Source organism: Hyperoodon ampullatus, assembly GCF_949752795.1.
Source record: "Hyperoodon ampullatus genome assembly, chromosome: 15".
In the NCBI taxonomy this organism is placed as follows: domain Eukaryota; kingdom Metazoa; phylum Chordata; class Mammalia; order Artiodactyla; family Ziphiidae; genus Hyperoodon; species Hyperoodon ampullatus.
The window spans coordinates 48,595,077-48,611,907 of NC_136928.1; the positions used below are offsets into that span (position 1 = coordinate 48,595,077).

Below are 16,831 nucleotides of genomic sequence, written 5' to 3' on the forward strand. Positions count from 1 at the left end.
GCAAGTCCATTTTTTTGAGGATGAGAATCCAGCTCCCTTCAGCTGGGTATAGGTCTGGCTTCTGGGAAACCCACACCTTTGTCTGTGGAACTGCAGCCCTCTCCCAAAGCAGCTGGCCACTTCTCACCTTTAGAGGTCACACTTTAGTCATAAGCCAGGCTCTATGTCTTCCAGATTTGCAGGAAATGAGTGACAACCCCTTTAATTAGTTCTCCTAATACCTCTCACATTTGGTTTAAGGTTAAGGACAAGAGTCTCCTCCACACCATGGAAGAAGGATACAAAGAACACTGACACCTCTATCCCAAGAAACCCCATGGGAGGCTTTGCAACCCCCAATGAGTCGTTGGCATTTTCACACACAGCCGGAAGGTGGATGAAGGGCTAATGCTAGTTGAACCAATTTCTCTGTGTTTTATAGAGCACCTCACATTACACATTACAAAGCACCGCACATCTAGGCAGTTAAGACTTATGCCAAAATGTGAAGTTTGTTTTTCTTTAAAAACACCTTAAAGTCCAGTTATATAAGGAAGCCACCTCTTCCTACCTCCCCACCTCTTCCTTCCTACTATTGGCTGCCCCACTGGCTTCAAGACTCATGTGTAACAACATGAGAAATACAACCAATTAGGTGCCTAAATGATTTTGACAGTGGGGTAGTTATCTCCTGGGTCATGGTAAAGAGCCAAATCAAGTTATTTAAACTCTCTTTTTTTCTGGATGATTTCCTCATTTAGCTCAATCCACCCCCTTGGATAGTTTTCCTGGACACATTCCCAGAAAGTTAATTAGGGTAGCAGTTTGACCTAAAGAGTGTGAAGCACAAAAACTCTTGGCATTTTGAGGTCAGGATGATGATCAATTTCTTTTTGTATATCCTGGGCCAAGCTGTTCTCACTTTAATTTTTTAAACTTGTGTGAAATTCAAAGAACACAGAGCCCAGTGTCATTTAAACTTGGGCCATCATAAAAAGGCAGCTTCCTCAAAAAGAATATTGGCTGTTTTCCAGGCTGCCAGAAAGCTTTTTATGGGATCTTTTAAACTATTCTCCTTTAATCCACAAAGAGGAATTAAATTTGGCCAAGGGTGAATGGACTGCCCAAGATATGGATTGCTTCTAACAGAGACAGAGTTCAAGGGAATCCTAAAGCTTCTCCATTTCAGGAAAGAAAAAAATAAACCCCACCCACCCCATTTATCATGGAAGAGACATTAAGTAACTTGCAGTATAGTGAAGAAAATTTTCTTTTCAGAGCCATCTTGATGAATTGTGCATCTTTATAGAAATCATTCAGGCACTTCATGCCCCCTTAACAGAGTGAAGTAAAGTTGCCATCTGACATGAAGGGTATGATGATACTTTTAAATAGCTCTCCCTGTTTAAAAACAAACAGATAAATAAATGATGCTAGGGATGTGGCCTGGTGAGAATTTCAATCTTGAAAAACTAATTATGAAATATTTCAAGCATGAAGCGTAGAGAATGGTATCATAAACACTCATAAAGCACCACTCAGCTTTGCCAAATCTTAACGTTCGGTCAAAATGGTTTAGATCTTTTTAAAAAATACAAAACATTTCAGATATATTTGTGTTTCACTCCTTTTCTTCTTGTCACAGAGGTAAGCACTATGCTGATTTTGGTGTTGCGATTCTCAGAATTTTCCTTTTGGTAGATATGTATGCATCTCTAAACATGTTTTGCAATATAGGTCTTATTACTATTTGAGTATGGTGAGGCCAAAAGATTAGGAGGAAACTACCTTTGAAAAGATAGTTTGTTATTCTCACAGCTCCCAGGAGAAGGGGGCACATGGGGAAGCACCAGGGTTGGTCACGAGGCAGAGGGAGCTGGGGGAAAACATTTTATTGTGGCTTCCAAGGAGAAAAAAATGGGTGAAACAGGGTAAACAGGTTTAGGATTGGCTAGTCTAAATAATTTCAGTGGACTCTGTGGTGTAGGAGCTTCCCTGGGGTGATTAGGACAGAGGAATGGTGGCCCAGAGTGTAAGGGCCCCTTAAAGGAGGTGCTTGGGGGTATGGATTAGTTGGTTTACATAAGAAAGGCACACTCTCAGGCCAGTTGTTTGCTATCTCTAGGAGTTAGCCCTAGGAGTAGTCCCTCCAGAGTCAGCAAACCCCAAGATGTCAAAACATCAAAAATATGGAATGAAAAAACATGATTCACACAAAACAATACACTGTTTTATTTTGTATGTTGTTAACCTCTACGAACATCATATCATACTGCACATATTGTGCATATAATTGAGTTTTGTTTTGTTTTTTCACAACATTATGCTTTGGGAATTTATCCAGATTGTTGTATGTAGCTCCAGTCAATTTGTTCCTTTTCACTGCTTTATAATTTGGCATTGTGTCAATATATCATAGTTCATTAATATTTATTCATCCCCTTGTTTATGAGCATTTGTCTCCAGTTTTCTATGATTACAAATGATGTTGCAGTGGTTAATCTTTTACCCGTCTCCAGGTGCACATGTGGCCAGGAGACATAGAATAACTGGATTCAAAGGCATTTGTTTCTTTGACTTTAATACATTTTGCCAAATGGCTACTGAAAGTACTTGTAGAAAATTACCCTTCCGTCAAGAGTGTAGAAAATGTCCTATTATTCCACTGCCTCACCAGCACTGTTATTGTGAGGTTTTCCTTTTAATGTTTGCCAATATGATGGTGTTTAAAGGTACCTAGTTATTGCTTAAATTTGCATTTTCTTGATTACCAGTGAAGTTGAGTATCTTTGCATATTTTTATTGGTCATTTGCATTTTCTCTTATATGAACTGCCTGTTCATATCTTTTGCCTATCTTTCTACTGGGTTGTTTGTATTTTTCTCATAATTTTGTAAAGTTCTTTGTATTCTGGATGCTAACCCTTGTTCGTTGTATGTGTTGCAAATATCTTTCCCCAACCTACAATATATCTTTGTTTTAGAGAAATTTTAAGTTTATTATTGTCAAATCTATCAGCTTTTCAATTTTGGTGTGCAGTTTTTGTGTCCTTTTTAAAGAAAGTCTCCTCAATAGAATGTTATATTTTATTTAAAAATTTTTAAGTGTTGATTTTCCCCATTTAGATTTTTAATAAACCTGGAGCTGAGATTTTAATATGGTAATAAGCAAAGGTGTTATTTTTATCCACAAGGATAATCAATAGTTTCAGCATCCCTTATTGATTAATCCATATCTTCCTCCATACACTTTTTTTTTTTTTTTTTGCGGTACGCGGGCCTCTCACTGTTGTGGCCTCTCCCGTTGCGGAGCACAGGCTCCGGACGCGCAGGCTCAGCAGCCATGGCTCATGGGCTCAGCCGCTCCGCGGCATGTGGGATCTTCCCGGACCGGGGCACGAACCCGTGTCCCCTGCATCGGCAAGCGGACCCTCAACCACTGCACCACCAGGGAAGCCCTATATCTTTTTTTTTTTATCTTACTGTATAGGCTAGGGCATCTAGCACAATACTGAATAGAAGGTATAACAGTAGACATCCTTACCTCATTCCTAACTTTAAATGGAATGTGTCTAATATTTCACCACTGAGTATGATATTTATTGTAGTGATTGATAGATTTTACCCCTTATCAGATTAAGAATATTCCCCCCTTTTCTCGTTTGTCAAAATGTTTTGGGTTTTTATCAAATATATTTTCTATGCCTATTAATAAAATCATGTGATTTTACACTTTTAATTTCTTAATGTGGAAATTTCCTTTAATAGAGTTATCTAATATTTAGCAACCCTTGAAATCTGGGACAAACCCAAATGATAATGATATATTATTTGTTTAGCCTCCATTTGGATATACACTGTCACTACACTATTTCAGATTTTTTCCAATTACATTAATAAGTGAGATTGGTCTAAGTCTTTCCATTCTTTTATTGTCCTTGTCTATTTTATTACTGGTCTTACACCAGCCACATTAAATGGGTTGAAGAACTTTACATCTTTTGCTGGTCTCTGGAGTAGTTTGTAAAAGATTGAGATTTTCCATCACTTTAAAGGGGTAGAATTTACTTCTAAAATCATATGATGCTGACCTTGTTTTTGGTGAATAGGTTTTAAACTACCAATCCAATTTGTTGATCATTATAGATCTGTTCAGTTTTCTACATCTTCATGAGTCAGTTTTAGTAAGTATATATTTCTAGGAAAATTATCCATACTGTCTGATTTTTTTTAAATCTAATGTTATAAAATTGTTCTTAGGGCTCTCTGATTTAAAACATGTTTTATTTGTAGTTAAGTGCCATTTTTCATGTCTCTCATTGTTTTATTGGGGTTTTTTTCCCCTTGGTTGATACGAACAGATTTCTTTCTAGTCTATTAATCTTTCCAAAGAGTTAGCTTTTGATTTTGTTGATCCTCTCTAATGTATTTCTACTCTTATCTTTATTATTTTTTTCTCTCTACTCTCTCTAGGTTTCTTCTCTCAAGGCAAACAAATTTTGAAATGTGTTTAAAGTTAATCTGTTAGACTCTCATTTGCTTTATTTCTAAAATGAAAAATTAAAACTTAAACTTTATATATCAAGTTGTAATGTCTAGATGAGTGTTTATCTTCTCAAAACATCTCTATCAACAGCCCCTCATTTTACTTTTTTTTTTTTTTTTTTGCGGTACGCGGGACTCTCACTATTGTGGCCTCTCCTGTTGCGGAGCACAGGCTCCGGACGCGCAGGCTCAGCGGCCATGGCTCACGGGCCCAGCCGCTCCGCGGCATGTGAGATCTTCCCGGACCGGGGCATGAACCCATATCCCCTGCATCGGCAGGCGGACTCTCAACCATTGCGCCACCAGGGAAGCCCTACCTTTTTTTTTTTAATTAAACTGCTTTTGAGTTTGCATTTTAAGTTCTAGCCAGAAATGGAATAAATATTGGCTTTATAGTTTTCTGTTAACACAATTCTGTTGTTCTTTCACTACTTTCCTGTGTTAGCTCATTAATTTTCCATGGTTTTTGTCTCTTTTTCTGGTATAATAATTTAAAGCTACAAATTTCTCTATAAGAAGCAGTTTAGCTGCAACTCATAACTTTGATATGTTGCATTTTCATCATGGTTCAATTCCAAATAATTTCCAATTATTAATGTAATTTCTCCTTTGACCCATGTAAGATTTAAAAGAGTGTTTTGTTTGTTTGATTTGGTTTTGTTTTGGCTCTCCAAATGCGTGTGTACATGTGGCGGGGCGGGGGGGGATAATTATCTCCTATTACTGACTTTTAAGTAATTCAAATGCATCATTGTCAAAGAAAATGATTTGTTTGATAACAATTTGCTTTCCTTTGTGACTCACTTCTTGGTCAACATTTTTTTAGTGTTCCTTATTAAATAGGTGAATTTTCCAACCATTGTGAAAAACCAACCTATTCAATAAGGAGCATTAATTTCTTTGTTCACTATTCCTTCTTATTTTTGGAGACTTCCTACTGGATTAAATTATCTTCTTTTCTAAGGGAATTCTTTTGCTAAAACTTTGTTAATGGCTAATTAAATTTGTCTAAAAGTGTCTTTATTTTACCCTCACATTTGAATGATTATTTCTGGGCATAGGATTCTAAACTGGCAGTTATTTTCTCTAATAATTTTGAAGGTATTTTTATGAAGTTTTCTAATTTTTTTTCTTTGAAAATAATATGTCTTTTTTTCTTTGTTTGCATTTAAAATATTTTCTTTTTTGGCTCTGCAGTCTTAATTCACAGGTATCCAGCAGTGGATTTGTTATCCTTCCTGGAACTTGCTGAGATTTCTGAATCTGAGGATTTATGTCTTTCATAATTTCTGGAAATTAGCCACATGTTATTTCATTGAAAGTTGCCTGTTCTCCATTTTCTGTATCTTTCTTTCTAGAATGCACATGTGATAGATAGGTAGGCAGGTAGCTAGGTAGACAGACAAATGACACACTGAAACAGATCTTTGCATTCCATCATCCATGTTTCATCTCATGTACCAGTTGGGCATCAAAACACAAATTCCTTGTCTACCAAGTCCAGACAACCCTCTCCCCACTCCTCCCTTCTGCCCACCCCCCAAAATACACTGACTTCAATTTACCCTCTTAGAATTCTGTTTACATTCACAACTCAAGGTTCCATCTGGTATTCAGTTGTTCTACTGTAGGACCCTAGGAATTTCTTATATTTTCTAATAAGCTCAGCTATGCAATTAAAACAATAATGGTTATGTTTTATAGACGATGTCTGGGTGATCTTTAGTGGAAATATCTTCAGGTTATCTAATTTATAGCATTTCAGGAAATGGAAGTCAAGACTTTCAATCTTCAAAAACCATTTAATTATATTAATTCGTTTGAACCACTTAATACAGGCACAGACGTTGAAATTTTTAGAAAATGTGCCTGCTACTAGAGTTGAACCAAAAAGAACTATCTAGTTGACTTGTTATTAAATAGAGTCAATTATCCAAGATTCTACTCTTTGCACATCTTATTAACTAATATTTACCTTAATATTTCAACTCCCTTGAAATTTTAGACTGATTGGGTAGTTTAAAGAAATTTTGTTAGTTGCTTTTACCAATTTGTTTTCATCATTCTTCTGTCTTGTGATAAATAGGAACAAAAGGAACTTGTCTATGTTAACTAAGATTGAGTACATTAAGAGACTATGAACTGACCTTGATTCTTTTCAGATGAGTGTTCTAGAAGTTGATACTGTTCTAGAACCATTACACCCAATCCTAAATTAGATCCAATGGTTTCACAGAGACTATGCTTTTAGTATGATCTGATAGTTTTGAGACCCAGGCTCAAATTCACCCACTCCTTGCAATCTTCCTCTTATATATTTATGTACTTTGGGATCTTTCACCTTTCATTCCTGTATAACATCTATAGTTATTACATCAACTATATCCCACATCTGTTTCCTGGTGATTCCAAGGCTTCTGTTTTTGCCTTCCCATGTATATAAACTCCCCCAGAGTGAGAAAAGCACACAGAATTCTCTCTCATGATTCCTCACTATGGAGCTGGTGCACATGGTGGCCAAAGGCAAACAAACAAAGTGGAAGAAAAGAACTGTTTGCCTGAACAATAACTTTATGTGAAATGGGAATTTCACTAATACCAATAAATAATAGGAAACTAAAGCAATGAAAGTTTGTGAAACTATCCAAGTCCACAGTACTGAATTCCTACTGACAGACTGCCTTGCAGAAGGAAGGATTAAAGTGGAAAGAAAACCAACTCCCTATTAACCAATTGCAAAATAAGAGAAAGTGGGAGGGAGGAAAGGCAGAGGAAGAAATAGTATTCCCACTGTAGAGATTCCCAAAGATTCACTTGTAATTCTACCCCTAAGCCTTGAACTCTCAGACTTCAATAGCCATTCAAGAAATGTTTTTCTGAATATGTGTCATGTACCAGCCACTGTTCTAGGCATTTGGTATACAACAGTAGACAAATCAGACAAAAATTCCTCCCTTCACAGAGCTTGCATTCTAGTTATGGGTAAAAGATAAATAAATATATGAACACATAAATAGATAATATAAAGTATAACATGTCAGAAGTACTATGAAGAAAGGGGTTAAGGGACTAAGTTGGGAAAATTGTCATTTTAAATAGGGTGGTTAGGGAAAGCCTCACTGAGAAAGTGACATTTGAGCAAGCAGCTGGATGAAAGAGCAAGCAAGAAGGATATCTGAGAGAGGAATGCTCCAGGAAGAGAGAATTGCAAATGCAGAAATATTAGGCAAGAAGGAACCTGGCATGTACAAAGACTAGTAAGAGATTACTGTGAAGAGAATGAGATAAACAATGGTGTGAGCTGTCAAAATTGAGGTTAGAGGATATATGGGAAGGGAGAGTGGGAAGATCCTATAGGGTCCTGCAGGCCATTATATATTGGGTTGGCCAAAAATTGACTTTGATTTTTAAGTAAAAATAAAAGACACACTTTTCATTTTCACCAAGAACTTTATTGAACAATGTATTCATCCTTTTGTTCCATTACCTTCTGCCATTTTTCAGGCAACTTCATAATTCCATCTTCCCAAAACTTTTCATCTTTTTGAGCAAAGAACTGTTCCAGGTGCCTTTTACAGTCTTCCAGGGAATTGAAATTTTTCCATTAAGAGAATTTTGTAAAGGCTGAAATAAATGGAAATCCCAAGGTGCAATGTCTGGTGAATACAGCAGATGAATCAACTTCCCGGCCAAGATGTAACAGTTTTTGCCTGGTCATCAGATAAACGTGCGGTCTTACATTATCCTGATGGAAGATTATGCATTTTCTGTTGACTAATTCCTGATGCTTTTCATCGAGTGCTGCTTTCAGTTGGTCTACTGGGAGCAGTAGTTGTTGGAATTAATTGTTTGGTTTTCTGGAAGGAGCTCATAACAGAGGACTCCCTTCCAATCCCACCATATACACAACATTACCTTCCTTGAATGAAGACTGGCCTTGATGCGGTTGGTGGTGGTTCATTTCGTTTGCCCCACGATCTCCTCTGTTCCACATTATTGTACAGTATCCACTTTTCATCGCCAGTCACAATTCGTTTTAAAAATGGAATGTTTTTGTTATGTTTAAGTTGAGAATCGCATGCAGAAATATGGTCAAGAAGGGTTTTTTTCGCTTAACTTATGTGGAACCCAGACAGCAAAGTGATGAACATAACCAAGCTGGTGCAAATGATTTTCAAGGCTTGATTTGGATATTTTGAGTATGTCGGCTATCTCCCTCATGGTATAACATTGATTGTTCTCAGCTAATGTCTCGATTTGATCACTATCAACTTCAACTGGTTTACCCAACTGTGGAGCATCATCCAACGAGAAATCTCCAGCACAAAACTTGGCAAACCACTTTTGACACGTTCGATCAGTCACAGCACCTTCTCCATACACTGCACAAATCTTTTTTTTGCACTTCGGTCCCATTTTTACCTTTCTTGAAATAATAATGCATAATATGCCGAAAATGTTGCTTTTTTTCTTCCGTTTTCAATATCAAAATGACCACACAAAAATTCACCAATTTTGATGTCTTTTTTTCAATGCATGAGGAAAAGCTGTCACATACAATCTAACAAAATTGTTTCGAAGGAAGTTAAAGACAATTAAGTGTTACTAGAGCCACCTTACAGAAAAAACCGAATGAACCTTTTGGTCAACACAATACAAGAGGGTTTTTTTCCTGACTGAGATGAGGAGCCATTGGAAGGAACTTTGAGGCAGGTGTCAGACAAATATTTCAAGCAGAAGAACATGGCAAAAGCTGAAGGTGGCTGAGGTTAAGACTTTTCTTAGATGAGAGAAATTAAGGCATGTTTGTACACTGATAGGGAGGATCCAATAAAGAAGCAAAAGTAGGTGAAGAAAATGTATGAAAGAAAGGGGGGAATTGCTGTAGTGGCTACCTTCACTACAAGACAAGGAAAGAGATATGGCATGGGTTGGAGGGACTGTTTTTAGTCAGGACCCTGGACAGCTCACCCATGGTAACAGGAGGGAAGGCAAGGTATATAAAGCCCAGGTACAGGTGGGAGGATGGCTGGGAGCCATGTGAGAGCATGAGGAAGTTCTCTTGTACTGGTTTCATTTCTGTGAAGTAAGAAGCAAGGTCAGCCAAGAAGGATAATAGGGAGGAGGCATTGGGAGTTGGAAGAGAGAAAGAGAAGGGGCCTCACAGGGCTGTAGGAGTCAAATGGAGTAGTGGTGACAAGAAGGTTCATATCCTAGCTCTGCCACATATTAGCCATGTGACCCTGGGGAAGTTTTCTAACCTCCTTAAACCTCAGTTTCCTCTTATACAAAATGGGGATAACAATACTGCCAACATCACTGCCTTGTGGTGTGGGTGAAAAGAGATCATGGAGAAGCAATCATAAGCACTACTAAGTGGCAAGCACTCGGTATATTTTGGCTGTTATCTGCTATTATACATTAGGCACTCAATGCCTTATCAATGAATGGATAGGTTGTGATATTTTATGTCCACTCTCTTTTCAGGAGGTTTGTTCTCACCAAGCTTCAAGTCATCCCAAAAGGAGCATTTTCGGGATTTGGGGACCTGCAGAAAATGTATGTACCTCAGCAGTGGGTGACTGCTTCAAATGGGCTATGGGCAGCAACCTCAGACCACATCTAGCATGATTCTCTGTGCTTAGGAACCAGAATAACACACTAAGCGAAGGTTTTGCACCTTGTCCCATTGTATTTCCTTACCACAGTTCCTAAACAGTAGTGTGAAATCTTTCAGCATGTGTCCACTGAAATAAGCATAAGGTCAATCCAAGCAATTCTCACTTTTTTGGTATAAGGTGTTGCTCCCAAAGTACCTGTGAGTGAAAGTTTTATAAATCAAAGCCTATTTTCTCTGCTGACATCCATTCTTTTTAAGAGATACTCTCTATTAATTAACTATTAATAGAGTTAATTTTTATTAACTCTGATTAATTTTTAATTGACAGCAGGGCCTAACATTTGTGCTTTAGAGATTTTCTGAACTTTCTGTTCTTAAGCCATGCTGACAAGTGGTAAGTGATATATAAACATTCGAAAGTATTGGGAAAGTTTAGAGCGCTGAGGGCGATTTCCTTTGAAAAGAGAAGACTTTGTTAATGTGAACACTTGCTTTCTACTGGGCTAGTGTAATGTAGGGGTTTCCCCAAATAGGCTTTTCTCAGAGTAGGGTAGAGTAAGAAAAAACAGCAAATTATTTCATGCTTAAGGTAACCCACCCTGCCTTTGAAGGTCCTTGATCCCATCCGCTAGGCTTTTACGGATGGGAAAAGTGTTTTTCACCACAGCCAGAATCTAGAACATAATGACAGTAAGTATACCAACAGATAGATGGATTACACAGAAGAGAATGGTTTTTTTCATTACAAGAATAAAGCAACGCCCACCCACCCCCACCCCCCAGTTATATAAGCTTCTCCTTCTTTAAGTCATTCAATTTTTGTCTTGGTTCTTTCACCGCACTTTTAAAAAGAACACTTGCCCAGGTCTGAGGGAGCGAGAAAGAAATCCATTAATGAAAGAAACACAAAGCAGAGCGAGTGGCAATGTGTTTGAGCAGTTATGCCAACTGCTTAGAGGAGGTTGGTCAGAATCCTGGGTCTGAGTGTTAATTTTAATATAAACTTACTGTGTAACCTTGATTAAATCACCTTATCTCTCAGAACTTTGGCTTCCTCATCTGTGTATTAAGGGAGGAGATTTTAAAGGGGGAGGTAGCTTATGTGATCTCTAATTTCTATGCGCAAGCATCTCCCAGTTGGATGAGAGCCCAGTTTAAGACCTGAGTCTTCAATGTTTACAATTCTTGAAGACATTCAACACGCATAGGAACTGGGAGATGGGGCACTCATCTGAGCAGAGCTCACCAAGGAAAACAGGGAAGGAACGGAGTTGGAGAGCTTTTGACTCAAGGTGTATTCCTGGATGGATCAGCCATTGCCCTGCCTGGAATTAACAGAGACTAGGTGACTATTGGATAGGTCTCCCCCCTGCCAAAAGTTCTGTAATTACATAGAAATAATTCTAAAGACAGGAATCCCAGGTACCACAAATAATTCACCTTAATAAATTCAATCCAGCAAATGTGACTGACCTCTCATTGGGTACTCAGGCTACCATGAGACCTTCCTTTGGTGATAGATAGTTGATCTGAGCTGACATAGCAATAATCCCAGAGACAGAACAGCTGGTTCAGAAACTCAACTTCCTCACACACAGGTTGTCCATTTCTACCCCATGCCTTTATTAGTCAGCCTGCACTGCCACAGACGCCAGAAATATTAATCTTATGTTTTCAATACTTTTTATGTCCTAAGATTTCCAAAACATTCTGGAGCAGAGAACCCAGTACCGAACTGAACTCTGAACAGACTATTTGTACCCTTCAGTCCCTATGCTCAACTTCATCCACTGTCTCACCTCCTATTCTTGGTCACTGATAAGTTCTCATCTCCTTTCCACATTTACGTTCTTCATTTATGTTCTTCCTCCAGTTTTTAACCAGTTTTCTGAACTCAATAAATATTTGCTTCCTCTTCAATATCTCCCTCTTCACAAATCACAAAATCCCTTTCACTCATTCTGCACATGTGGCCCAGTTTCACATACCCTTATTAAAAAGAAGGGGAGAAATCTTTCTGGATAAATCCTGCTTTCCTTCTCTGCTACCATCCTCTCTCTTCCCCATCACTGCCACTCTTTTGAAAAAGCAGCCCATATTCACTGCCTCTCTATCCTTTCCTTCCAATCACTCCTTAGCCTGTCCTCTTGCTATTCAACCACAAATTCTCTAACACTATTAAATTACTCTATCAAAGGTCCCAACAATACCAAAACTGTCAGAGCTAATGAATTCTTCTTTGTCCTCTTAGTATTTAACCGATAGGTAGCTTTTGATTACACTGACCGTTCATGCCATCCTCTCAGTACTCTTTCCCCTTTTAACGTCGGTGACACCACATCCTCCTGCCTGTCCTCTGAACCTTCCAGACTACTCCACAACCAGTTCTGTCCCTTTTCTTTTTCCTCAGTTGCCCCTCAAAAGTTCAGATATTCCAGGGTGCCAGTTTTGGCCATTTCCTTTTTTTATAGTCACATCCTCATTATGATTTATCAATTATATCTTACTACCAGGGCTCCTAAACCTTCAACTGCAAACCCCACCTCTCTTCTGAGGCCATAATTCTTGTTTTGAAATGGAGGCATTCCTCAATATCTACCCTTAAGTGAACCACAAGTGCCTCAAATTCAGCATATCCAGACAAACTCATTATCTTTACCCTTAAATTTCTCATCTTCCCATATTGCCCAGTGAATAACATCACCATCTGCCCAGATTCCCAAGCAAGAAAATTCAGTCTCCCTTGACTCATGTGCCTTCTCTCTTTCTTCTGTGCAGATGCTCTTCCAGTTCTATTGACTCCCTCTCAAAACTATCTCTGGAACCCTGTCCTCATCTTACTCCTGCAGCTATAAGGTTTAAAGTCACTTGCATAGCCTACTGCATGAGGCTGCTCTGCCTGCCTCAGCTCCAATCTCCCACCACTCTGTTTCCAGACCTGCTCTGCTCAAAGTCCCTTGCAGGGACTTTGGGTCCCTCTAGGGACCATCACTGCTATAGGTTTCAGTCTTAAGTCTCTGACACAGAAATCAAAGCTCATTATCTCCCACCATACACAGTATACCCCACACTTTTGCCAGGTAGGAAGATTTGCCATTTCCCAAGCACTACCATTACCAGACATCGTACTGCTTATTTAGAATGTGATGGCTGGTTCTTTGGACAATGCCTGGCACGTAGACCAAAAAATAGGTGCAGGTGAAGGTATAAATGAACAAGTGAACAAATATACTTTCACACTGGTCTTATATAGATGCTGTCCTTCTGCCTAAAATTCCACTTGGTAGAAGCCTGCTTTTCCCCCAAGAGGCAGAGCAGAAGTTTACTCCCCAACCCCTGGACAGCCTTTCCAGAACTCTCCCCGTGCTTCCAAACCATCATCTCGTGCTTGTAGTAGCAATAGCATATTTATCAGATTGCATTTGGAGTTTACACGTTTTTTCCAGATCCTTAAGATTGTTCTTTCAGAGCAAGGTCAGAGTGTAACTTAACTTTGTATTAAGTACAACACCAAGTCCTGTTGTTTTATCTCCTGGCTTCACCTCTAATCTATCCACTCGTCTCCTTCTCCAGCTACCATTATCTTGTCCTGGAAAACTGCACCAGTCTTCTACTTGTGCCTCCCCATCCACCAGCATGCTCTCCCCTTTCCCTCATCCATTCTCTACACAGCAACCAGAATGACATTTTCTAAATTCATACCTAATCATGTCACCTTCAACACCTGGTACACCTGGTACCCACGCACGCGCTCTCTTGTGCTCTCTCTCTCTCTCCATACCTTACTGCTGCTCTTAACATAAAAAAGAAACTAGACTGCTCACATTTTCTCCTTTGCTCTACTGGCTCTTCTTCAGTTCATAAAAGGTACCATGTTATGCAGCCCACCATGGGCCTTGCTTGTTCCTTCTGGCTAGAACTTCCTTTCCACTCTGCCCTCTTAATTTAGTAAGTTCCTCCTCATTCTTCAGACCCTGACACCAGTATCACTTGCCCAGGAACGCTCCCCCTGACCTCCCCAACTAGGACAAAACCTCCTGCTAATATAATACACTCTCATATCACCACTAGACTCTAGGTGGTGACTAGCATTTTAACACTCTTACACTTACTTATGTATTACTTGAATTAATCTGTAACTCCCCTATTGGACTGTAAGTTCCATGAGCACAAGGACATGATTGCTTTTACTCATTATTGGATCCATGGTGTCTCACACAGAGTCAGGTACCTACAATAAATATCTGATAAATGCACAAATAAAAGTGAACAAATATAAGTAGTTGGAGGGAGAAGATACCCAGATATAACAAGAAAATACTAAGTCGTAGGAATGATAATGATAACTGATGGAGGAGTTAACAAACATACAAACACTGGCTAAGACTCTACTCTGATCTAGGCACTTACATGGCTATAGTTTAAAATCAAACCCAGGACAAAAATGTACAGGACAACATGTGCAAAATAAGTGATACAAACATTGTATTTGTTCAGACTCTTTCTGTTGTGTGAGGGCAATAGAAAGTAAACCTCAAACAGGCTGAAGAAAAGAAGGGAGTTTAATGGCTCATTTAACTTGATGGTCAGTGAGAAGGAATGGCTTTAGAAACAGCTCTATTCAGGTTCAAGGTCCTTAGGACTCGGCCTCTCCCCCTCTCTCTGGTCTCCCTTCACTATGTTCATTCCAGCCCTGAGCCCCACCCTTGGTGGCAAGAAAGCAGTAGCAGTCCTGCCTTCAAACATCATCTCAGGTTCTATTCAGGGGGAATGTGCTGCCCCTTTTCTTGCTCAATCCCATAAAAGTCTTAAGATTTAAGTCTGACTTGCTTAGATCACACAACCATTCCTGGACCAACCACTGCAGCTAAGAGAATGTAATGTTCAAATTGGCTGTGGCCTGGGTAATGGGCTCCATACCTAGAGGTGAGAACACCTACCCCAACCACATGGATTTGGAATGGGGGAGGCAGATCCACAAACAAAAACTGAGGCCACTGCTGAAAAAAAAAAAAGTGGAGACTAGATGCTGGTAGTTGGGAGCAAACAATGAATGTCTAAAAAGAAAGTTAGTCCTCTTCTCATCCAGAAGAGAGAGGGCTTTGTGACCTGGGTAGTTGGGGATTTGCTACGTTTGATTCTTCCCCCTTCCTCCTGTTAGAATAATTGGAAGAATCCAGTAACTCTGCCCCAATCCATGCTAATCCATCTTTCATTAATCCAGCTTAACCCACCTGCCTCTGCTTCTATAAGAAGTCAAGAGGGAACGGAGTCTTTTGGTAGAAGTGGAGCAGGAGATTCTCCAATAGAAATGAAATGATCACTGTCACTCCTTAGCTTTCCTCAGCATCACTCTCTCAAACCTCCTGACTCTTCACTGCTTTGGGACTGACTGGGGGAAAAGGAAATCACTAAACTCTCTGCAGTGTGAAGTGGCTTTTCAAAGTGCACTGTAAACTGTTTACCTTATCTTTAATTATTTTGGAGTCATATATCAGCTTGGTATAAAGTGTGAAGACTACACTAAATAGAGTGGGGGGGAGGAGGTGACAATGTGGTGATTTATGGTAACCAGAAAAATTATGTATGGAAATGAGTGCAATTTAAAAACACATCTACGTGCTATTGTAACACTGGAGGGGGAAGAAAAGCCAGCGTATAATAAAATATCTTTGAAAATAGGAGAATGATGAATATGTAAATGAGACCAATCAACATCAGCTGAGATATGGTATATGCAGATGAGACGGCAATGAGCCAAAATGTGAAATAGCTCCCAAACCATAAATATGAACCATATAAAATTCATCTGAAATATTCATGATAACATAAGGACAAAAAGTATAATCAAGTGATTTATTTGCATATAAAAATGAGAATACTAGTCTGACACTCCAGCCTCCACCCCCAGATCACTGGGGGAAGAAAAGTTAATAGAGGGACTTTTAGAGGAAGAGATTTATTGAATGAAAACGGTTGCAAGCACACTAAAAAAGCTGAATACCCTCCAATTCTCAGTTCTTTGGGCTCACTCAGCACAGATAAAGAGAAAGGAAATAAGTCAGGTAACTAAAATACTAATGGCACCGGTGCTAGAAGATTTGGGTTCCAGTCTGCTTTGCCTCCCTAACATTTCTTTAGGTCTGTTCCTACTCTGACCGTCTGTGATTCTGAGAGTTAATGGGCAAAGAAGCCTTGAATCCCACTTACTGAAATAAAGCAAGAAGGAAAGGCCGATGATTCTACAGGCTCCTGATAAAAAAACTGAAGGCCAGTGTTGGAGTGGCTGGACCTCTGAATGGGAAAAGGGGATCTGAATCCCCCCCACAAAAAAAAAGTGATAATGAGGTACAGGTTGTACTTTAGAATCCTCTGGGGAACTTCTAAAAACTTATTTTAAAAAATAATGCACAAGCTTGACTGTCATTTCCAGGGATTTTTCATTCTATCTGTCCAGGGTAGGGCCAAGGATTGATCATTTTTTTAAAACTCCCTTGATGACGCTAATATACGTTCACAGGTGAAAGCTACTGAGTGGATATTTAAGTCTGAATCCAATTTGTAGAAAGAGTATTCACTACAACATGTATAGTGTATCTACATGGTGTGGTTGAAGGAGAATAAACAGAGGGGAGGTGGTAGGAGATGAGGTCATAGAAGAAGCTGGGGTAAGGTCATGGAGAACCTT

At 39.1% G+C, this 16,831-nt stretch overlaps 1 protein-coding gene across 2 annotated transcripts in view; it reads left to right on the plus strand.

Moving 5' to 3' along the window:
- FSHR (follicle stimulating hormone receptor) overlaps window positions 1-16,831 on the plus strand; it is a gene marked incomplete at both ends in the record, with an annotated part of 170,976 nt that overhangs the window by 63,458 nt on the left and 90,687 nt on the right. For both annotated transcript variants that reach the window (XM_079720561.1, XM_079720562.1), the window contains one exon: window positions 10,011-10,082. In XM_079720561.1, coding sequence (XP_079576687.1) covers window positions 10,011-10,082 — 72 coding nt within the window. The remainder of the gene's footprint in view (window positions 1-10,010; window positions 10,083-16,831) is intronic.